Source organism: Staurois parvus, unplaced genomic scaffold, assembly GCF_062004578.1.
Source record: "Staurois parvus isolate SC_StPar_1 unplaced genomic scaffold, SC_StPar_1.0 ptg000021l, whole genome shotgun sequence".
Taxonomy (NCBI): Eukaryota; Metazoa; Chordata; class Amphibia; order Anura; family Ranidae; genus Staurois; species Staurois parvus.
The window spans coordinates 1,513,968-1,538,947 of NW_028317817.1; the positions used below are offsets into that span (position 1 = coordinate 1,513,968).

General features: G+C 40.5%; 1 protein-coding gene across 1 annotated transcript in view; it reads left to right on the forward strand.

Moving 5' to 3' along the window:
- The window catches only part of TOPAZ1 (testis and ovary specific TOPAZ 1), a 184,693-nt gene that overhangs the window by 124,951 nt on the left and 34,762 nt on the right, over window positions 1-24,980 (forward strand). Inside the window, exon 12 of the mRNA XM_089691165.1 lies at window positions 7,913-8,077. Coding sequence (XP_089547291.1) covers window positions 7,913-8,077 — 165 coding nt within the window. The remainder of the gene's footprint in view (window positions 1-7,912; window positions 8,078-24,980) is intronic.

Genomic DNA, 24,980 nt, shown 5'->3' on the forward strand with positions numbered 1-24,980 from the left:
AGTGTCACCAAAAACACAGGGTTAGCAGGATCAGCCCCGGCAACTGCCAGCAGCTGCATTTAGCCACTACGACTACCCCCCCAGCAAGTGCAGTGTCAGTAGGTCACTGTCACTTGCCGCATTGCACACAAAATCGCAGTGTTAGCAGAATCAGGCCTAATCTCTGTTAGCACTTGCCGGTAAATGTTGATGACTTTCATATGTAGCAGAGTGCCAGTACTAGTGCCGCTCTACCTTTTGGTGAACTGGCGAGCACCTGCAGCCTAGTACATCCTGGTCTTTCACATACCAGCACTGCAGTATCACTTGGTGACGTGGCGAGTCCCATAAGTGTAGTACAAGCTGGTAACGTGGCAAGCACAAGTATTGTCGCGCAACCACCAAGAATTTGCACACAGGCCCATAGAGCCCATAGTGCCCATAGTATCCTTCCGGATGTGTTTGCAAATCCGGATTGGCAGCCCACAAATTCTGCCACACCCGTACTTCCCCCATTTTCTGCCCAACCCGGAATTCAGGTGGAAACAAATTTAACTACTCCCCTTGATTTTTTTGGAGCTGTTTTTCACGAACGATTTGTATGCATTGATTGTGGATCAGAGCAATTTATTTGCACAATTTATTGCTGCGAACCCAAATTCAAACCTTGTCAGACCATTCGCATGGAAACACAGTACGGTTTCTGAATTTAAATTTTTTTTGGGCCTAACCTTCAACATGGGCGTTACTAAAAAAAAATGAATTGCGGTTGTATTGTTCCACAGACCGAATTCATCATATGCCCATGTTCTCTGCTGCCATGGCCAGGCATAGATATGAGAGTATAATGTGTTTTATTCATTTCTAATACAACACACTCTGTCATCCTCGGGGTGACCCTGAATTTGACCGGCTCCACAAAATTCGGCCCCTCGTAAATCGCCTTAACCAAAAATTTGCAGATGTCTATACTCCCCAGCAAAAAATCTGCGTTGACGAGTCCCTGATTCATTTTTCTGGCCGCCTTGCATTCAAACAATTTCTCCCCAGCAAGCGTGCCAGATATGGGGTCAACATGTATAAGACCTGTGAGAGGACCTATACATATACGTTTTGGATTTACAAAGGAAAACATAGTCATATGGAGCCCCCCGGATGCCCAGACTACATGGGGAGCAGTGGCAAGATGGTTTGGGACTTGGTGTCAATCCTTTTTCCATATGGGGTACCACTTGGACTACGTGGAGAATTTTTATTCAAGCATGCCACTATTTAGACATTTATACAATCTTGGAATTGGCGCATCTGGCACCATGCGACCTAATGTGTGCCCACCATTAGAAGACGGAGCAATGGGTGCCCCATATCAAGCTGCTTTCTGTGGAGGCACCCGACAGGAGGAAAAGGCCAGGAGAGCCTGCGGGAGACCTGAGAAGAGGAGGATCCAGGCTGCTTTGTCAAAACCACTGCACACAGTAGGTAAGTATAGCATGTTTTTTATTTTCCAAAAAAAAAAATTAGAAAAATGAACCTTTAGAATCGCTTTAACTGACAATTGCGTGGTCATGCAATGCTGTACATTTTTTGCACTGTAAACAAAGAAAAAACTAAAATTATGAAAAAAAAAATTCTAATTTTTGTTATAAAAATATACAATAAACTCCGTCATAAATTTAGGCCAAAATGTATTTTGCTAAATGTCTTTGGTAAAAAAAATCCCAATAAGTGTATATTAATTGATTTGTGTGAAAGTTATAGCATCTAGAAACTATGGTATGGATACTGCAATTTACATAGCTTTTAATTTGACTGCCTTTCTTGAAGTGCTAAAATACTAGGGCAGTACAAACTCCTCCAAATGACTCCTTTTGGGAAAGTAGACACCCTAAGATATCTGCTGAGAGGCATGTTGCACCCATGAAAGATTTTTTTTTTTTCTAGTTTTTGGAAAATGACAAAGTTGTAATGGTATATTGCTCACACATGCCATGAGTATATGTGGAATTACATCCCAAAATAAATTTTACTACTTCTACAGAGTATGGGGATACCTACATGTGTGAGACTTTTTGTCAGCTGAACCGCATACAGGAGCCCAAAATCCAATGAAGACTTTGAAAGCCTTTTGGTGCATAAATTCCTCGTTTCACTTCCTCACTGCCTGTCACAGTTTCAGAGGCTCTGACATTCCAGGATAGCCCCCTACAAATGACCCCTTTTTTGGAAAGTAAACACTGCAAACTATTTGCTGAGAGGCATGTTGAATCAGTAGAAGAATTTATTTTTTTTACCACAAGTCTTTGGAAAATGACAAAAAAATAATTTTTTTTTACACAAAATTGTCGCTTAAATGATTTATTGCTCACACATGCCATGGGTATATGTGGAATTACTTCCCAAAATACATTCTGCTACTTCTCCCAAGTATGGGGGGGGGGGTACCACATGTGAGAGACTTTTTGGCAGTCTAGCCAAGTACAGGACCCCAAAATCCAATAAGCATCTTCAGGCTTTTAAAGGGCTTTATTTCCTCATTACACTTCCTGACTACCTATCACAGTTTTGGAGTCCCTGAAACGCCAGGATATCACCAAAGCCCCCCAAATAACCCCTTTTTGGAAAGACACTCCAAGGAATTTGATAAGCATTGTGAGTATTTTGCAGATCTCGTTTGTTGCCACAGGTTTTTGGAAAATGAAGAAAGAAAACAAAAAATGTTTTTCTTTTTTTTATATTTCAAAACCTTGTGAGAAAAAAATGAGATCTGCAAAATACCACGCCCCTTTTTACATTCCTTTGGGTGTCTGCTTTCCAAAAAGGGCTAATTTGGGGGGGGGGGGGGGTGGGGTTTGGTGCTATCCTGGCATTTCAGGTGATGGGTAGTGAGGAAGTGAAATGAGGAAGTTACGTACCTTCAGGCTTTCAAAGTGGTCATTGGATTTCAGGCTCCTGTATGTGGTTAGGCTCCCAAAAAGTCTCACATGTGGTATCCTCATACTCGGTAGAAGTAGCAGAATGTATTTTGGAGTGTAATTCCACATATACCCATGGCTTGTGTGAGAAATCTATAAATTAAATGACAACTTTCTGTAAATAAAAAAAAGTGTTTTTTCCAGAAACTTGTGGAAAAAAAATCTTCCATGGACTCAGTATGCCTCTCAGCAGATAGCTTAGGGTGTCTACTTACCGAAAAGGGGTCATTTGGGGTTTTTTACTATCCTAGTAGTTTAGCACCTAAAGAAATTGGCACCGAAAGCGATTGGCAGTCAGAAAGTAAAAGCTGTTTAAATTCCATTATCTATACCATAGTTTGTAGATGCTATAACTTTCACACAAAGCAATCAATGTGCACTTATTGGGAATTTTTTTAACCAAAAACATGTAGCAGAACACATTTTGGCCTAAATTTATGACTAAATTTGAGTTTTTTGGATTTTTTTTATGACAGAAATAAGAAAATATCGTTTTTTAAAAAAAAAACATTTTTCAAAACTTTTTGTTTATAGCGCCAAAAATAAAAAGCACACAGGTGATCAAACACCACCAAAAGAAAGCTAGATTTGTGTGAAAAAAGGACATAAATTTCATTTATGTACCGTATTGCATGACTGCACAATTGTCAGTTAAACTAGTGCAGCGCTGTATAGCAAAAAAAAATGATGTAAATTGCAGTATCTATACCATAGTTTGTAGACGCTATAACTTTCACACAAAGCAATCAATATACACTTATTTGGATTTTGTTTACCAAAAACATTTAGCAGAATACGTTTTGGCCTAAATTTATAACTAAGTTTGAGTTTACTATATATTTTTTATAGCCGAGTAAAGTAAAAAAAATATAATTTTTCTTCAATATTTTCAGTCTTTTTTTTTTTTTTATAGCACAAAAAATAAAAAGCACACAGGTGATCAAATACCACCAAAAGCTCTATTTGAAAAAAAGGATGTAAATTTCGTTTGGGTACAGTATTGCATGACCGTGCAATTATCAGTTGAATTAGTGCAGCGCTGAGTAGCAAATAAAAGGCCTGGTCATTAAGGGGGGTAAATCCTCTGGAGGGCAAGTGGTTAAATATTACAAAAATAATGTTAAAACCCATGATTAAAACTGTATACACAATACATTATGTACTGGTACAAAATGCCTCCTTTTATTTGATACTCGTAGACATGTAGACCCCAATATTAGGCGTTACATACTGATATTAAATCCAATGACTTCTAGACATGCCTGGGGTGTCTTTCAAGTGGGTAGAGCATGTCAGTACATTTCACGGGGGAACCCGCTACTTCAGGAAGGGTAGGGGAGATAATCAGAACTAAAATTCACAAAAAAAAGATAATTATGCATACAGTGGGTATAGAAAGGAATTACCCCCTATTAAAATAATCATATTGTGTTGCTTTGCAGCCTGAAATTAAGACACACACAGTTGTTGTTTTATTCAGCTGTATTTACTCAAGGCAACTTATAAGATCCAAAGTGAAAGATATAACACCAACCTGTCAAAAAAAAAATCAAAAACAGAATTACTATTTTCCACTGAGTTGGAAAATGGATCACCCTCTGCTAAAAATGACTTGTAAAATCAATCAGGTGTAGCGAATCATCTTCTCAGTGGCACACAAAGCCATTCGACTTTCAATTGTGATTAGATGTGGTCATTTTGATTAGCTCAGAGCTTTTCTGGAGCATTTCAGTCCTTTATAGCTCAACTAAAGGAAACAATCAACTATGGGTGGTATGGCACTGTGAAAAGATCTCTGGGATAAAGTTGTGGACGGGTACAAGTGAGGAGATGGATACAAAACAATTCAAAGGCTTTATCAATGCCTAGAAGCACAGTGAGGTCTTTTATTAAAAAGTGGAAGGTATTTGGTGCAACACAGACCCTCCCTGGATCAGGACATTGCTCCAAACTGAATGAAAGAGCAAGGGGGAAACTGATCAGAGAGGCTACCAAGAGGCCTACAGCAACTTTGAAACCGCTGCAGGAATTCATGACAAAGTGGTCATTGTGTGCAAGTGACAACATAATCACACATTCTCCACAAATGTGGCTTCTATGGGAGGGTTGCAAGAAAAAAGCCACTCCTCAAGAAGGGCCACATGCAGTCACGACAGAGCTTTACCAAAATGCACCTTGAAGATTCTGAGGCCACATGAAAAAAGTTGTTACGGTCTGATGATACTAAAATGTAATTTTTTTTGGTTTCAACACTAAACGATGTGTGGCGTAAATCCAATACAGCTCACCATCCAAATAACACCATTCCTACAGTTAAGCATGGAGGTGGTAATATCCTGTTATGGGAGTGTTTTTCTGCAGCAGGGACTGCTGGAGCACTTGTCAGGATAGAAGGAAAAATGAATGGGGCAAAATACCATCAAATTATTGAGGACAACCTGCTACGCTCTGTCAGAAAGTTGTCAATGGGAAGAAGGTTTAGCTTCCAACATGACAATGACCCAATCCACACCGCAAAAATGACCACAGTGTCGATGGAGAAAAAGGTGAATGTCCTCAGACTTAAACCCCATTTGATGTTGATGGAGAAAAAGGTGAATTGAGCTCAGACTTAAACCCCATTTCCAGGGTCAGCCACCTGGTTACAGGATTTCCCCCTCTCTGGATGGTGAAGAGCTTCCCAGGGTCTGCATGCTTAAAAGGCTCCATGAGGAGTCCTAAAAAGATGCCCATAGCGTAATATTGCCAAAAAGTAATGAATTTGTTAAATACACAAATATCCAGTTAAAATAGGTACACTGACCAATAATGCAGATGGCCACCGGACCAGTATAAGGCCCCGGCAGCAAAGTATCACAGCGTGTTGATTCCTCAAGGGAACAAGTGGCTGACCCTGCTGATCCTTCAAGGAGGCCTCTGGAATATTTCTTACCCAGTATCTGCTGAGCTGCCCATTGAGAGACGGATGCCCTAGATGTATACCTCGTTACCCTGCTGTTCCTGGTTTTGGATATATCAAATGCGCATAACCTATGCGCTTCTGGTAAGCGCATAATAATTTCATATTTTGCTTGGAACATCACAAAGAAGGATTCTCTTATTTTGGCATTATGCATGGCATTAGTTTATATTGAATCGGACTGTGATTTCACGTATACTTACCTAGCGCTGCACTTTATATTTACTATTTACCAGAGGTTTTTAGGTGGTTACCTGAGCGTATCAGCTATTATGGAGAGCGCTCACTATTACTACTACCAGTTTTTAGTTCCTAGGTTGGGGATTAAAATGGTAATTCATGGTGTTCAAAACAATTTCTTTAACAGGTATAAACATTTATTGTGAAAATTGCAGCATATACATAGGAAATGCAGCTTACAACATCGTTTTACAATGACTAATTGGGTCCACAAACAGTATAGTGTAAATTCCAAATGGGGTCAGCAGCACAGAAGTAAACTAGATTATTCACTGCATTATAAAAAGTGTTAACCAATGTTTACACAGTATCATTTGACTACACAAAGGCTGGTAGAATTACCTATTAAGGCATTAACATGGTAATCCCTGATAATTTAGAGAAAACCCAGATGAGAAGGTGAATGGGGTGAGTGGAAGAAGGCAAGGAAAAGGGAGGAGAGGGAACAGCACAAAGGGGAAAACAGTTGGGGGAAATATAGTTTGGGGACAGCTCAATCAAGTAGTGTTATTCATACCCCAGGAGTCAATCCAGGTCGACCAAATTTTGTCAAATTTCTTGTGGCAATTATAGCTTTCATATGTTAATTTACAGAGGGCAAGAAATTGTTAATGGCAGGTCGCCATGATGATACAGTAGGAGATAGAAGAGACTTCCATTTCATAAGGATTTCCTTACGAGCATTAAAAGCGTAAAAGACATTCACATAACGGCTCGGTTCTGCACCATCCAGGACACCTAGAAGTAATACTTTATAATCCAAACTTAAAGCTAGGTCACAGGCACTGTTATATCTTCAGTTACTGCTTACTAAAAAGGATGGATCCTGGGGCAGGTCTATACCAAGAATAGAATATGCATACAGCATTCTGACATCTTCCACATAAGGGGCTAACTGTAGGATAGATAGTAGCTAGGTGGTGAGAATTTTAGTACACTGTGTGGAGAAATTTAATAAACCTATCCTTGGCAGAAATCATATTAGAAATAGAGTGGATTATACATTCATTCCAGTCATCTTCTAACAAATCCGGCAGATCAGCCTGCCATTTCTGAAAAAGTCTCATCAATTTGACCAAATGTGCTGTGGAGAGTCTAAGATGAAGGACATTTCATTGCTCTTGAAATGAATAACCTCTCTAGGGGTCGAATTCAAGGGTGATGGGGGCAGGAAACCGTGATTGCTCTGCAGGTCTTCGTTGCATACACCATACAATTAGGGAAATCGTATTTCCTCTTAAGCTCAGCAAAATTCATCAATTTCCCTTCGAATATAATATGTTTCAAAGCTATGACACCTCTAGTAGCCCATATTTTTGGATCTGGTAGGGTGTGCAAATGGGGAAATAAAGGATTGGCCAATAAGGGCATGTGAGGAGAGATGGACAGAGGTGAGCGATACCATGCTTTTGCCTAACTCCAGACTATGATTGTGGTTCACATCAGACAGGTGAGCAAAGGTTGCGCACGAGAGCAACGAAAAGCCGAATTGCACGAGTGCTGCTTCAAGAGTAACTGCTGGGGTTGTCCACTGGCTAAGGGAACTACCACTGAACGATGACTTAAACCACCGCCCAGTAGTACAGCCGAAAGTCTGGGAGAGATATGCCCCTTGGGTTTAGGGGGAGTTATACAGTCTTTTTAGCAAGGTAAGGGGTCTTTCCTGTCCATACAAAAGAGAGGTAAAGAACAGTTCTTGATTCACACATTCTATTCTAATGCATTTCTTTCTTTCTTTTTTTCCCCTTAATGCTGATTCTAGAATGTGATTGGAATATACACAGTGCAGTTTGGCCCTGTGACCAGATGGATGTTCTGAAGCGTCATAGCTTGCTTTGCAGTATTGTGCAGGAAGCATTGTGTAAAAGTATGTACAGCATGTGCTTTGAAGTCCTTCAAAATCTTCCTGGTTTTAAAGAATCTCAAGGTAATTTTTATTATGTAATGCAGTAAGTTCTTAAAAAACAAAATAGGCAAGCTGTCCATTAATGACTCTTGACCATAGAGCTTAAAAAATAAGTATATTTTGCTTAGGGTAGGTGACCCAGGGCTGATTGGTCATAACTTACATTAATGTGTGACACCAAATGTAGGTATTAGTAAGTTTGTTAGGGAGGAGAAAATATACATTATATTTTCTCCTCCCTAACAAACTTACTAATACCTATAATTGGTGTGACACAATGTATAAATATTAAAAGCTCGATATTAAAATCTGTGTTAATATTAAAAAAAAAACAAAGCAATGGCTAAATGGTTAGCACTTCCATCTGGCAGCGCTAGAGTCGTTGGTTCGAATCCCAACCATGGAACCACCTTCCTTGAGTTTGCATGTTCTCCCTGTTCCTGTGTGGGTTTCTGACCTAGTGCATTACCAAAGACACCATTTATTTTAAATAAAAGTATATAAATTGTCTACTCACCAACATATGTGAAATATAGGCATGTACTAAAATGTCGAGAAGTCTGCTAGAGGTCCACGATACCACATCAGTGATGTGGGAAGTCTGTGTGGTGTCCAAAATGGCTTACGCGTTTCGAGGGAAGAGCCCTCTTCCTCAGAGCCAAAGTGTGTTACTACTCAATGGACTACATTAACTCTTATATACCACTTAGTGGTCTCCCACTACAATTAGGGGGAGGGAAAAAGGGTGGGAACAGAAATTATGTGGGCTAATAATATAAGCTAAAAACAATAGTGACATGCTACAACAATCTTTATACTGTATCATCTGAGTGGCGATCCAGCAGGGGAACCATAAAGACAATGTGCTTTGTATAATGCAATAAATATATAGTATAATAAAATAAGATAAAATAAATTATTATAGTAGAATGTTAACTCCATTCTTAATATCACAGTTGATCTAACAAACTTGTTGTTAAGTGTCCACTAGGCTAGTAAGATCCCTCGATGCTCATTGTAATCAAAAAGTGGTAAGGTAAATAATGAATGTATATAATCCAAAGCAGCACACTCTGCTGGAGTGCATGCCACTTGACTGGGAAGGGGGGGGAACCGGAGGAGCGGGTGTATTTGCATTCCACCCGCACTTCCGGTTTTGGTGACATCACTTCCAGTTGGCTGATCGGAAGCGGAAGTTGTTGGGAGCAGGCGCATATGGAGCAAATAGTGAGTATTCCACTGCAGACTGTTAATTGTGGGGGCGTTTCAAAAGTATGTCATTTAACCATATAAACACACACAAAAAACTTTGTGACAAAACCAAAAGAAAAAAACTGAAAAAACATATAGAAAAATTACAAATGCATATAGGAACACATAGCAAATATATCCTGACACGCTGAAAGAGGAGAAGAGAAAAAATAAAATTGATAAAATAATAAACCTAACACAAAGTGCTTGCCTATACACTGAGAATCCAGACAAGATGTACATATTTAGAAGGAGCCAACAGTCTCCCCCAGCCTTTGGGGGGCCCTAGAAACACAAACCATGGAGATAGAGGATGAGAATTATAAATAATGTGACAAAAATCCCAATACCCAAAAGTCCCAATACCAATAACATGATCACAATGAGAGACCTATTTTCCTGGTTAGGATATTATTGGACAGTAAAATATAACCTAAAACCAAATAAAGTGGTAAAGCAGGGCAGGGGTGATATTGTGTGTGTGTGTGTGTGTGTATAGATACCGTGCCTTGAAAAAGTATTCATACTCCTTGAAATTTTCCACATTTTTTCATGCTACAACCAAAAACGTAAATGTATTTTATCGGGATTTTATGTGATAGACCAACACAAGTGGCACATAATTGTGAAGTGGAAGGAAAATGATAAATGGTTTTCAACATTTTGACAAATATGTGAAAAGTGTGGCATACATTTGTATTCAGTCCCCCTTTACTCTGATACCTCTAACTAAAATCTAGTGGAACCAATTGCCTTCATAAGTCACCTAATTAGTAGAGTCCACCTGTGTGTTAATTTAATCTCAGTATAAATACAGCTGTTCTGTGAAGCCCTCAGAGGTTTGTTAGAGAACATTAGTGAACAAATAGCATCATGAAGGCCAAGGAACACACCAGACAGGTCAGGGATAAAGTTTTGGATAAGTTTAAAGCAGGGCTAGGTTATAAAAAAAAAATATCCCAAGCTTTGAACATGTCATGGAGCACTGTTCAATCCATCATCCGAAAATGGAGAGAGTATGGCACAACTGCAAACTTATCAAGACATGGCCGTCCACCTAAACTGACAGGCTGGGCAAGGAGAGCATTAATCAGAGAAGCAGTCAAGAGGCCTATGGTAACTCTGGAGGAGCTGCAGAGATCCACAGCTCAGGTGGGAGAATCTATCCACAGGACAACTATTAGTCGTGCACTCCACAAATCTGGCCTTTATGGAAGAATGGCATGAAGAAAGCCATTGTTGAAAGAAAGCCATAAGAAGTTCCATTTGCAGTTTGTGATAAACCATGTGGGGGACACAGCAAACATGTGGAAGAAGATTCTCTGGTCAGATAAGACCAAAATTTAACATTTTTGCCTAAAAGCAAAACGCTATGTGTGGCAAAAAACTAACACTGCACATCACCTTTAACACCATCCCCTCCGTGAAACGTGGTGGCAGCATCATGTTGTGGGGATGCTTTTCTTCAGCAGGGACAGGGAAGATGGATGGAGCCAAATACAGTGCAATCTTAGAAGAAAACCTGTTAGTCTGCAAAAGACTTGAGACTGGGATAGAGGTTCACCTTCCAACAGGACAACGACCCTAAACACACAGCCAGAGCTACAATGGAATGTTTTAGATCAAAGCATATTCATGTGTTATAATTGCCCAGTCAGAGGTCAGACCTAAATCCAATTGAGAATCTGTGGCAAGACTTGAAAAGTGCTGTTAACATAATCTCTCCATCCAATTTGACAGAGCATGAGTTATTTTGAAAAGAATGGGCAAAAATTTCACTGTCTAGATGTGCAAAGCTGGTAGAGACATCCCCAAAAAGACTTGCAGCTGTGATTGCAGCGAAAGGTGGTCTTAAAAAGTATTGACTGGGAGGGGCTGAATACAAATGCACGCCACACTTATCACATATTTGTCAAAAATGTTGAAAACCATATATCATTTTCCTTCCACTTCACAATTATGTGCCACTATGTGTTGGTCGATCACATAAAACCCAATAAAATGCGTTTAAATTTTTGGTTGTAACATGACATGTGGAAAATTTCAAGGGGTATGAATACTTTTTCAAGGCACTATATATAAACACGCAATCATGGCCAAAAATGTTGGCCCCACTGTATTTCTGGCAGATAATCCACCAGTTAACCCAGAAAATTGTTGCAATTGCAAATGTTTAGGCATTCTCATGTTTATCTCTTTAGTTTGTATTGGTATGACACAAAAAAAGGAGAAACAAAAAGCCAAATCTGATACATTCCACGCAAAACCCCAAAAATGGACTGGACAAAATTACTGGCACCCTCAATTTAATAATCGGAAGCACGCTCCTTGAAAAAAATAACACATCAATAATGTACCTGTAATCATCGATGAGTTTCTTACATCTCTCTGCTCTCTTCTTTCGCCAAATGCTCCAGGTCTCTCAGATTGGAAGGGTACCTTTTCCCAGCTGCTGTTTTGAGATATCTCCAGAGGTGCTCTATGGGATTGAGATCTGGACTCATTGATGGCCAATTCAATACTGTCCAATGCTTTGTCGTAAACCATTTCTGGGTGCCTTTTAACATGTGCTTTGGGTCATTGTCCTGCTGTAAGATCCATGACTTCTGACGGGGACCCAATTTTCTGACACTGGGCCCAACTTTGCACCCCAGAATATGAGTGGTCTTCAGGTTTCATAATGCCGTACACATGGTCAAGACATCCAGTGCCTGAAGCAGCAAATCAACCCCAAAACATCAGTGAAGCTCCACCATTTTTGACTTTAAGGACTGTATTCTTTTCTTTAAAGGCCTCATTGCATTTTCTGAAAACAGTAGAATGATGGGCTTTACCAAAAAGCTGCAATTTTGTTTAGTCTGTCCACAGCACATTCTCCCAAAAGGATTTTGGCTTCCTTGGGTAAGTTTTGGCAAACTCCAATTTGGCTTTTTTATGTTTGTATCAGCAGTGGGGTCCTCCTTGGTCTCCTACCATAGGTTCCCTTTTCATTCAGATGGCGACATATGGTGCGAGCTGACCCAGTTGAACCCTGAGCCTGAAGGTCAGCTTGAATTTGTCTGGAAGTTGCTTGAGGTTCTTTATCCACCATTTGAACATTCCTTCATTGTAATATTGGATCAACTTTTCTCTTTTGTCCATGGAGATTAACTACAGTGCCATAGGCTGTAAACATTTTGACAATGTCTTGTGGACACTTTAACTGGTTGCCGTCCAGCCACTGTACTAAAACGGCCACAGGGCGGCACTCCTGTGCAAAATCACGTTTTAAAACGTCATTTTGCAAAACGGGTAGAGGGCGCACACCCGCCCTACCCGCGCTGCCGATTGTGGCCGCGGGTGTCAATCACTGGGTCCCGGCTGGTCATTACCCGCCGGGTCCCGGCGATTACCGGCAATCACTGACAGGAAGCACGGCTGCAGTGTTTACACTGCAGCTCTGCTCTCTGTCAGTTCTGAGCACGCTGATCCTGAGAGCGGAGTTTAGCTCTCGGGATCAGTGTGTTCCTGTGAAGTACACACCCCCTGCCCACTAGTAAAACACTCCCCTCACAGAGTTAACCCTTTGAATAAAAATGTTAACCCCTTCCTCACCAGTGCCATTAGTACAGTGTCAGTGTTTTTTGTTTTTTTTTTTCACTGATCACTGTATTGGTGTCACTGGGGTTGCCAGAGGGGAAGTCAGTTCCCCCCCCAGTGTGAAAATGTTCGCCGCAGTCCTGCCATAAGTCTCTGATCACTGTTGTAAATCAATGATCATCTCCATAAGTCGCTGATCGCCGCCATTGTTATATTTTTAAAAAATCTCAGTATCTTTGCCGCCATTTGTAGACACTATAACTTACACGTAAACCAATCAAATTACACGTATTGGGATTTTTTTTAGCAAAGACATGGTGCAGAATACTGTACATTTTGGCCGAAATTTATGACAAAATTTGATTTTTAGATTTTTTTACTGGACAAGTTTTATAGCAAAAAGTAAAAAAAAAGTTTTTTTTCTCAAAATTGTCAGCCTTTTTTTTTTATAGCGCAAAAAATAAAAACGCGCAAGCGATCAAATACCACCGAAAGAAAGCTCAATTCGTGGGGAAAAAAAGGACTTAAATTTAATTTGGGTGCAGTGTTGCGTGACTGCGCAATTGTCAGTTAAAGTAACACAGCGCCGCATTGTCTCCCGTTATACTGTAAAGCGCTGAGCAAACTGTTGGCGTCATGTAAATCCTGTATAATACCAGCACTGCAGTATGACTTGGTGACGTGGCGAGGCCCATACGTCCAGTGCAAGCCAATGCGGTGGCGAGCACAAGTATTGTCCCGCAACCACCAAGAATTCGCACACAGGCCCATAGAGCTCCTAGTATCCTTCCGGATGTGCTTGCAAATCCCGATTGACAGCCCACAAATTCTGCAGCACCTGTACTTCCCCCATTCACTGCCCAACTCGGAATTCAGGTGGAAATAGCAAATTTAACTACTCCCCTTAATTTTTGTAGCTGTTTTTCACGGAATATCTGTATTCGTTGATTGTGGATTAAAGCAATTTATATGCACAACAATTTATTGCCACCAACCCAAATTCAAACCTTGCCAGACCAGTCACATGGAAACTCATTACGGTTTCCGAATTTATATTTTTTATGGGGCCTAACCCTCAACATGGGCATTACTAAAAAAAAAATGAATTGCGGTTGTATTGGTCCACAGACCCGATTCATCATATGCCGTGTTCTCTGCTGCCATGGCCAGGCATTGATATGAGTATAATGTGTTTTATGCATTTCAACGACAATGCACTCTGTCATCCTCGGGATAACCCTGAATTTGACCGGCTCCACAAAATTCAGCCCCTCGCAAATCACCTTAACCAAAAATTAGCAGATGTCTATACTCCTCAGCAAAAAATCTGCGTTTTTTGAGTCCCTGATTAATTTTTCTGGCCACCTTGCATTCAAACAATTTCTCCCCAGCAAGCGTACCAGATATGGGGTCAAACAGAATTGTAATATAAGATGTTATAGTGAGCGCAACTTAAATGCAAAAAACGTATAGATGTGTATACACAAAAAGTGTATAAATGCGTATACACAGAGAATGTTACTGAGCAGCTGATACACCGAAAAGGTAACCAAATAAAACCTCCAATCAGACATATATGTTAAGTAAAATGGTGCAGCGCTAAATACTAGAGCACAGTTAATATACACAATATATATACATGCGTGATATCACTCTAAGGGTGATCAATGAATATAAAAGTTCGATGCAATAGTGCGGATCATATAAAGATCCTAATTCAAGGTGAGTGGACGTCCTGATCCAAGGTGTGATGATAGGTGTGATCACACAAATAGGTGAAAAACGCACTCACCAGATGTGCGTTTAATACACGCAATATGTAATCCTGCGTCAATCCAAGATCCAAGATGACCTTACTTCCGTGGAGCCGGGATGGTGATCTGGGTACAATCTGATCTGGGATCTGATGATCGTTTCTTTGCCTGGTGATGCAGGATTACATATTGCGTGTATTAAACGCACATCTGGTGAGTGCGTTTTTCACCTATTTGTGTGATCACACCTATCATCACACCTTGGATCAGGACGTCCACTCACCTTGAATTAGGATCTTTATATGATCCGCACTATTGCATCGAACTTTTATATTCATTGATCACCCTTAGAGTGATATCACGCATGTGTATATATATTGTGTATATTAACTGTGCTCTAGTATTTAGCGCTGCACCATTTTACTTAACAGATATGGGGTCAAGATGTAGAAGATCTGTGAGAGGGCAACAGGCTATACTTATAAGTTTCGGATTTACGAGGGAAAAGATAGTTACGTGGAGCCCACCGGATGCCCAGACTACATGGGGAGCAGTGACCAGATAGTTTGGGACTTGGTGTCATCCTTTTTCCATATGGGGTACCACTTATATGTGGACAATTTTTATTCAAGCGTGCCACTTTTTAGACATTTGTTCAATCTTGCGCATGTGGCAAAGTTTGACCTAATGTGTGCCCACCATTAGAAGTGGACGGATGCAAGGCAGTATATTCTAATGGTGGGCATATCACACACTTTTTCTGGCAGAGATTTCTTCTCTTTTTTTCATTCAGCCCACAGGCTGAATACAAAAAAAAAAACATAGTATATATACCCAACAAGGACCAGCGACGTACTGGTACATCACTGGACTTTGAATGGTTATACCAGGATGATGCCCACAGCTGTAGGTATCATCCTGGTCTCATTTTTCAGCCAGTGATCGGCTTTCATATAAAAGCAATCCTATTGGCTAATTAGCTGCAGGATTGCTTTTACAAGCAGCGGGAGATGATGCCCCCCCCCCCCCCCGCTGCCTTCCACTGCCTTCTCGGGCAGTCCTGTGCCATCGGGGGAACCTGAGAATGCAGTCGCCGTTTCTGCCAGCTGACCATAGAGCTGATTGGAGACCACAGTGGTGACAATCATCTCTATAACCTAAGAAATCAGAAGTTACGAGCATTTCACCACTTTAGTTTCGCAGGATATAAACAGCGCCATTTATAAATTGGGAAAGCATCTAATCACACCAATTTTTGGTTTGATTAGATAATGTAAGGGAAGAGGAGATATCTAGAGTCTGATAGACCCCAGATTTCTGAAAAAAGAATATATGACAATGCCCATTGAAGTTATAGGGGATATTTGCATTCCCTGTGGTAGCATTAAAGGTGATTAAAAAAAAATAAAGGGTACAGTGTAAAAATAATTAAAAAAATCAAAATAACTTAAAAAACTGGCCCCTCCCATGCATGCACATCTGTGTGCACAAGCATTGACCCTGTGTCGGTATGTAAACAGCGGTTGCGCCATACATGTGAGGTATCACCGTGAACGTCAGATCAAGGGCAGTAATTCTAACACTAGACCTCCTCTGTAAATCTAAAATGGTAGCTTTTAAAGCGTTGCCCATGGATATTAAAAATGTATGCAGTTTGTTGCCATTGCAAGGGGCATGCGCAGTTTAAAGCATGTCATGTTTGGTATCTATTTACTCGGCATACCATCATCTTTTATATTTTACCAAATAATTGGCCAATATGTTGTGTTTTTGTGCATTAAAAGTAAAAAAAAGTGTATTTTTAAAAACAAATTTGGTTTTGAAAAATCGCTGTTAGAGTACCGTAAAAAAAATTGTAGTACCCACCATTTTATTTACTAGGGTGTCTGCTTTAAAAAAATGATATAATGTTTGGGGGTCTATATTAATTTCCTAGCAAAAAATACTGATTTTTTTCATGTGAACAAAAAGTGTCAGAAAAGGCTTGATCTTCAGGTGGTTAGAAGAGTGAGTAATTGTGTGGCATAAACTTCTAGTGCTGGGCATAAAAGGCCCCCACCCCCCGAAACAACTGCTTTTTGGAAAGTAGACACCCCAAGCTATTTGCTGAGAGGCATGTTGAATCAATAGAAGAATTTATTTTTTTACCACAAGTTTTTTTTGTTTTTTTTTTTCACAAAAATTGTCAAATGATTTATTGCTCACACATGCCATGGGTATATGTGGAATTACTCCCCAAAATACATTCTGCTACGTCTCTCGAGTATGGAGGTACCACATGAGACACGTTTTGGCAGTCTAGCCAAGTACAGGACCCCAAAATCCAATAAGCACCTTCAGGCTTTTAAAGGGCTTTATTTCCTCATTACACTTCCTGACTACCTATCACAGCTTCGGAGTCCCTGAAATGCCAGGATAGCACCTAACCCCCCCAAATGACCCCTTTTTTGGAAAGTAGACACCCCAAGGAATTTGATAAGAAAAATGGTAAGTATTTTGCAGATCTCATTTGTTGCCACAAGTTTTTGGAAAATGAAGAAAAAAAACAAAAACATATTTTTTCTATTCTTTTTTTATATTTCAAAACCTTGTGAGAAAAAAATGAGATCTGCAAAATACTCACCATGCCTCTTAAATTCATTGGTGTGTCTACTTTCCAGAAAGGGGTAATTTGGGGGGGTTTGGTGCTATCCTGGCATGTCTGGGCCTTCGAAACTGTGATAGGTATTGAGGAAGTGAAATGAGGAAGTTACACACCTTCAGGCTTTCAAAGTGGTTATTGGATTTCAGGCTCCTGTATGTGGCTAGGCTCCCAAAAAGTCTCACATGTGGTATCCCCATACTCGGTAGAAGTAGCAATGTATTTTGGGGTGTAATTCCACATATACCCATTGCTTCTGCGAGAAATAAATCATTTAAATGACAACTTTGTGTTAAAAAAAAAGTTTTTGTCATTTTCCAGAAACTTGTGGAAAAAAATAAATCTTCCATGGACCCAATATGCCTCTCAGCAGATAGCTTAGGGTGTCTACTTTCCAAAAAGGGGTCATTTGAGGGGGTTTGTACTATCCTGGTGTTTTAGCACCTCAAGAGATGTGATGAGCAGTCAGAAAGTAAAAGCTGTGTAAATTCCTTTATCTATACCATAGTTTATAGACGCTATAACTTTCACACAAAGCAAATATATACTTGCTGGGATTTTTTAACCAAAAACATGTAGCAGAATACATTTTGGCCTAAATTTATGACGAAATTTTAGTTTTTTTCTATATATTTTTTATGACCGAAATGAGAAAATATTTTTTTTTTTTTTTTAATTTACTTCAAAAATGTTTGTTTATAGCACCAAAAGTAAAAAGTGCACAGGTGATCAAATACCACCAAAAGAAAGCTCTATTTGTGTGAAAAAAGGACATAAATTTTATTTATGTACCGTATTGCATGACCGCGCAATTATCCTTTAAACTAGCACAGCGCTGTATAGCAAAACAAATGGTGTAAATTACAGTATCTATACCATAGTTTACCAAAAACATGTAGCAGAATACATTTTGTCCTAAATGTATAACTAACTTTGAGTTTACTATATATTTTTTATAGCTGAAAGTTGCGTGGAATGTGCATGGAACACAAGAACGCCTAAACATTTGTAATTGCAACAGTGTGTGTGTGTGTGTGTGTGTGTGTGTGTGTGTGTGTGTATACAGTGCTCAGCATAAAGGAGTACACCCCAACAGATTTGTCATAAAACCTTGCTTTCCCTTCAGAATCAACATTTTCTATGGAACACTACTACAAAATACTTCCACTAATGCAGTCCATTGATTGCAAACCAGATTTGTTAATTTGCACACTCAAAAACGTATTGTTCCTAACAAATTCATTCAAGGACATGCTGCAAAAATTAATACACCCCAATTAAAGTCTTAGAACTACATTTTAGACAACAAAATCCTAATTAACAAGAATTCAACTACAGGTGAGTCTAATTCATTAAACAGGTGTACAGCAGAGAGTTGATTATAAAAGGGCGTTACTTAACAAAGAACATCCCTTCCCATTTCATGCTGTCAGCAATGGCACAACATGGAAAAGAAATGTCACAAGGCCTGTGAAAGAAAATTAATTTCTTTACACAAGAAAGGTGAAGGCTACAAGAAGATCAGTAAAGCTTTACTTATTAGTCAGAATTCTGTAGCAAAAGTAGTACAAAAATTTAACAAAGATGGAACTGCAACCATCTCACAGGCCAGGCCAGTCCAGGCCATCCATGGAAGTTAACACCTCGACAGGAGTGTCTTCTGATGAAAAAGGTTGAAGAAAATCGCCGTGCAAGTTCACTTCAGTTAGCTAAAGATGTAGAAAGCCAAACTGAGGTGATTGTTTCCCATGACACAATATGGTGTACACTGCAGAGGAATGGCGTGCCTGGGTATCATTCACGAAGGAAGCCTCTCCTAAAGCTCATGGACAAAAAAGCCTGCCTAGAATTTGCCAGAACCCATGCTGAAAAAAAGACTACTGGGACTCTGTACTCTGCAGTGATGAGACCAAGATAAATGTTTTGGAACTGATGGCTTCAAAACTATATGGTGTCGCAGAGGTGTGGAGTACAAAGAAAAAATGCATGGTGCCTACAGTGAAACATGGTGGAGGCAGTGTCCTTCTGTGGGACTGCACGAGTGCTGCTGGTGTCGGGGAGCTGCAATTCTTGATGGTATTTTGAATTCACAGATGTACTGCTCTATCTTGAAAGAGAAGATGCTACCATCACTCCGTGCCCTTGGTCGTTGTGCACTTTTTATAAACACGACAATGATCCAAAACACATCTAATGCCACTGTTGCATTTCTGAATCCAGGCTCTAAAAGAGGTCATTCTTGAAGAATGGAAAAACATAGATATTGCAATATGTCGCCAACTTGTTCATTCTATGCCTACAAGACTTTGTGCTGTCCTTACAAATCATGGAGGTCATACAAAATACTAGATGTAGTTGTTTTTTTTGTAGTATGTATTCATTTTTGCATCAACTAATTTGAGATTTTGTAATCTAAGTTATATTACACAGGTCTGCAAAAAACATTTTTTCAAGAGCTGTTTTGGTTATTCCACATATTCTTTGTTTTTTGGTGCGCTGAATCCGAAAATGACCTCTATTTTGTCATAGGACATCACGTTTCCTGACAATTTAGGTAACTATGTTAAATAAGGCAATACCTCAAAATAAATGGAAATAGACTTATAAAATTAAAGTTTTATTACAATTTTTTCATGAAAATCCTTTTTTGAACTGAAATGAGCTCACCTCCACACTCTAAACTCGATTCTTCTTCCCTGTGAGGCTCCTCTTGGTGCATTTACGCTCGTGAGTAGCATCTGGATTGTCTCTCTGAAGCATCCAACAGTAGTCTGCCATCATTGTAATGCTCAATTTTCCCTGGTATCTCCTTTCCATCTCTTTAATGTCTTGGTGGAATCGTTCACCTTGTTCCTCACTCACAGTTCCCAAATTTTCAGGAAAGTAGTCAAGGTAGGACTGGAGGAAATGCACTTTCAAACTCATCAGGTAACCTAAAGCTTGAAATGCTTTCAGCATTCGTCCGACAATCTTTTTGTAGTGAGGATCTTTGTTATTGCCTAAAAATTTCTGTACGACTTCTTTAAATGCAATCCACCCTTCTTTTTGAGGATCTGTCATGGTATTGACAAACTCTTGATCAACTATAAGTCTTCTAACTTCTAGTCCGACGAACACACCTTCCTTCAATTTTGCCTCCAACAGGCCTGGAAATTTGGTGACCAAGTATTTGAAGTATTCTCTATCTCTTGGAAGTGATTTTACGAATTGCTTCATCAATCCCAATTTTATGTGGAGAGGTGGTAGAAGAACTTTATGGGAAGGTACCAAAGTTTCTCGAAGAACATTTTTTTTTCACTGACTGTTAGCACCCTCGGCTGCCAACTCTTCTTGGTCCTGTGATTTTGTCGGTCTCGACTGTCCCATAGACACAGAAAACAAGGGTATTTGGTATCCCACCCACTGGATTCTTCAGGAAAGATTAACCCCTTCTACCATTAGAAGCACAGACTCAGGGCTGAGGCTTACATATACAGCATGCTGCTGAGTATCCCAGTAGTCAGACCTGTCACTCAGAGCAGCACTTGTATTCACCCCCTTTGCAGGGTGGGAGTGGCAGTGATTGTTTACCTGCAAATAACAAAGGGCTAGAAGAGAACTAGGGAAATGAGGAAATAGAATTTTTTTTTTTTTCCCTAAAACTTGCTTAGCTTATGTATATATTGCTGACCATCAGATTTACAGTGCTATATTTTTTTTTACATAACTTGGACAACCCCTTTTTAAGGTTTTTTTGGCATTTTATATCTTAAATGCACTTATGTGAATTAATTAATAGTAATTTGGACTTTAAATTTGGTTAAAAACCCATAATTAAAAAAAAAAAAATTTAAATAATTTGATAAATTTGAAGACAATTTTGCATTTTGTGGCAAATCATGACGTCTAGGATTTTTTTCAATATTTTATTTGTTTTCAGCACACCACAATACATGGAAATTAGATGAAAATAATCAAACAGCTTTTTAGTCGCAGACCTGTGTTGTTAAAGTGGTTGTAAAGGCTGATGTTTTTTTGCCTTCATGCATTTTGTGCATGAAGGTAAAAAAACCTTCTGTTTGCAGCAGCTCCCCCAGCCCCCTCAATACTTACCGGAGCCTCATCGCGATCCAGCGATGTGAATGATAGCACCGGCTGCCCCAGGTCTCTGCCTCCTCAATGGCAATCACAACCAGTCAGCCAATGAAGGGGGGGGGGGCAAGCCATGGCTCTGTGTGTGAATGGAAACATGGAACAGAGGGTGCCCACATAGCAAGCTGCTTGCTGATAGGGCACCCAACAGGAGGAGCCAAGAGAGCCTTTGGGGGACTCGAGAAGAGGAGGATTCAGGCTGATCTGCTCAAAAGCACTGCACACAGCAGGTAAATATAGCCGTGTTTGGTTTTTTACAAAAAAAATGAACCTTTTAGAATCGCTTTAACCTTACTTTCATGTAATGAGCTAAACAAATGTTCTATGTACCCAAAGTACCCCCAGTGGGACTTTAATGCAGCAATAGGATCATACATATATTGGAAAAGACATTTGGTTATTTAACCAAATGTCTTTTCGAATATACCGTATTTTTTGCTCCATAAGACTCACCTGACCATAAGACGCACCTAGGTTTTAGAGGAGGAAAACAAGAAAAAAAATATTCTGAACCAGTTGACTGCAGACATAGTACAGGAAATGACCAGAGACTGTGGACATAGTACAAGAGATGACCAGAGACTGCGGACATAGTACAGGAGATGACCAGAGACTGCGGACATAGTACAGGAGATGACCAGAGACTGCGGACATAGTACAGGAGATGACCAGAGACTGCGGACATAGTACAGGAGATGACCAGAGACTGCGGACATAGTACAGGAGATGACCAGAGACTGCGGACATAGTACAGGAGATGACCAGAGACTGCGGACATACTGCAGGAGATGACCAGAGACTACGGACACAGTGCAGGAGATGACCAGAGACTACGGACACGGTACAGGAGATGACCAGAGACTACAGACACGGTACAGGAGATGATCAGAGACTGAAGACATACTACAGATGACTAGAGACTGTGGACACAGTACAGGAGATGACCAGAGACTGCGGACCTTTGAGGAGGGGGAGGGAGCGGGTACCCGAATTTGACAGGTACCCGCTCCCACTTCCTCCCTCCCCGTCTGCTGGGACACGTGACTGGTCCCAGAAGACTACTGGACCATTCAAAAAGCGCAGCGTTTCTCACGCATGCACAGTGGGCATTTTGTGAAGCCACAAGCTGTCACAGCAGGATGCCCGCGCCTGGAGAGAAGATCGTGAGGACACAGCTGGACCGAGGATCAGGTAAGGTTCTGCTGCAAAGAAGAGCCGCGCAACCGGCCCGGTATTCTGACATGGCGGCGGCGAGAGTACTGGGCCGGCCAATCCATATTCGCTCCATAAGACGCACAGACATTTTCCCCAATTTTTTTTGTAGGGAAAAGGTGCGTCTTATGGAGCGAGAAATATGGTATGCATGATCCTATTGCTGCATTAAAGTCCCACTGGGGTTCTTTGGGTACATGCATTAATATGGGGATGAGCAGCCAGATACACGATTTTTGGTTATGAACATATGTTCTATAAAACTCAATTTTGTCAAAATTTTGGAAATTGTTCAAAAGGGGTGTACTCATTTATGTGGAGCACTGTGTGTGTGTGTGTGTGTATATATATATATATATGTGTGTGTGTGTGTGTGTGTGTGTGTGTGTATATATATATATATATACACACAGAGAGAGAGAGAGAAAGTATCTCACAAAAGTGAGTACACCTTTCACATTTTTGTAAATATTTTATTCTATCTTTTCATGTGGCAACACTGAAGAAATGACACTGTTACAATGTAAAGTAATGAGTACAGTATAAGTGAAAATGTCCAAATTGGGCCAAAAGTCAATATTTTGTGTGACCTTCATTATTTTCCAGCACTGCCTTAACCTTCTTGGCCATGGAGTTCACCAGAGCTTCACAGGTTGCCACTGGAGTCCTCTTCCACTCCTCCATGACGTCATCACGGAGCTGGTGGATGTTAGAGACCTTGCGCTCCTCCACCTTCTGTTTGCAGATGCCCCACAGATACTCAATAGGGTTTAGGTCTAGAGACATGCTTGGCCAGTCCATCACCTTTACCCTCAGCTTCTTTAGCAAAGCAGTGGTCGCCTTGGAGGTGTGTGTGGACTCATTATCATGTTGGAATACTGCCCTGCTGCCCAGTCTCTGAAGGCAGGGGATCATGCTCTGCTTCAGTATGTCACAGTACATATTGGCATTCATGGTTCCCTCAATGAACTATAGCTCCCCATTGCCGGCAGCACTCACGCAGCCCCTGACCATGACACTCCCACCACCATGCTTGACTGTAGACAAGACACACTTGTCTTTGTACTTACCTTTGAACCAAATAAGTTTATCTTGGTCTCATCAGACCATAAGACATGGTTCCAGTAATCCATGTCCTTAGTCTGCTTGTATTCAGCAAACTGTTTGCGGGCTTTCTTGTGCATCATCTTTCCTTTTGGGACAACAGCCATGCAGACCAATTTGACGCAGTGTGTGGCATATGGTCTGAGCACTGACAGGCTGACCCCTCCCAACCCCTTCAATCTCTGCAGCAATCCTGGCAGCACTCATACGTCTATTTCCCAAAGAAAAACCTCTGGATTTGATGCTGAGCATGTGCACTCAACTTCTTTGGTCGACCATGGCGTGGCCTGTTCTGAGTGGAACCTGTCCTGTTAAACCGCTGTATGGTCTTGGCCACCGTGCTGCAGTTCAGTTTCAGGGTCTGGGCAATCTTCTTATAGCCTAGGTCATCTTTATGTAGAGCAACAGTTCTTTTTTTCAGATCATCAGAGTTCTTTGCCATGAGGTGCCATGTTGAACTTCCAGTGACCAGTATGAGAGAGTGAGAGCGATAACACCAAATTTAACAAGCCTGCTCCCCATTCACACCAGAGACCTTGTAATACTAATGAGTCACATGACATCGGGGAGGGAAAATGGCTAGTTTTTGCCCAATTTGGACATTTTCACTTAGGGGTGTACTCACTTTTGTTGCCAGCAGTTTAGACATTAATGGCTGTGTGTTGAGTTATTTTGAGGGGACAGCAAATTTACACTTATACAAACTGTACACTCACTTCTTTACATTGTAGCAAAGTGTTATTTCTGCAGTGATGTCACATGAAAAGATATATTTACAAAAATGTGAAGGGTGTACTCACTTCCGTGAGATAGTGAGTGTGTATATATATGTGTAATATATATAAAATGTTCAAGCCCTGCTTACTGCCATGATGGAGGATATACTGGCCCACATGCTTAGACTACTGTCCAGGAAAAAACACATTGCTAAAATTTGTTCTTTTATTACATATCCAAAGATTCGTCCAACTCCCCCCGGCGCTATGAAGCCCACCAAAAAGTATGCCCAGGAACCCCTCCCACCTACATCTGAAAAGGTTCCCTCTAAATCACGGTGCACTTCAACCTGAGGCACACCTGGAAGTGATGTGGACACTGGAACCACGTTGCCCATTATGTCACTTCCTCCCCACAAAAATGCTGTCCAGACTGGAGTGCAGAGGAGGAGGAAGTGACGGGGTCCAAGAGCTCTCGGGAAATTACATCACCAGGGGGCAACAAAACCGGTGACCCTACTACCGCTGAAGTAGTA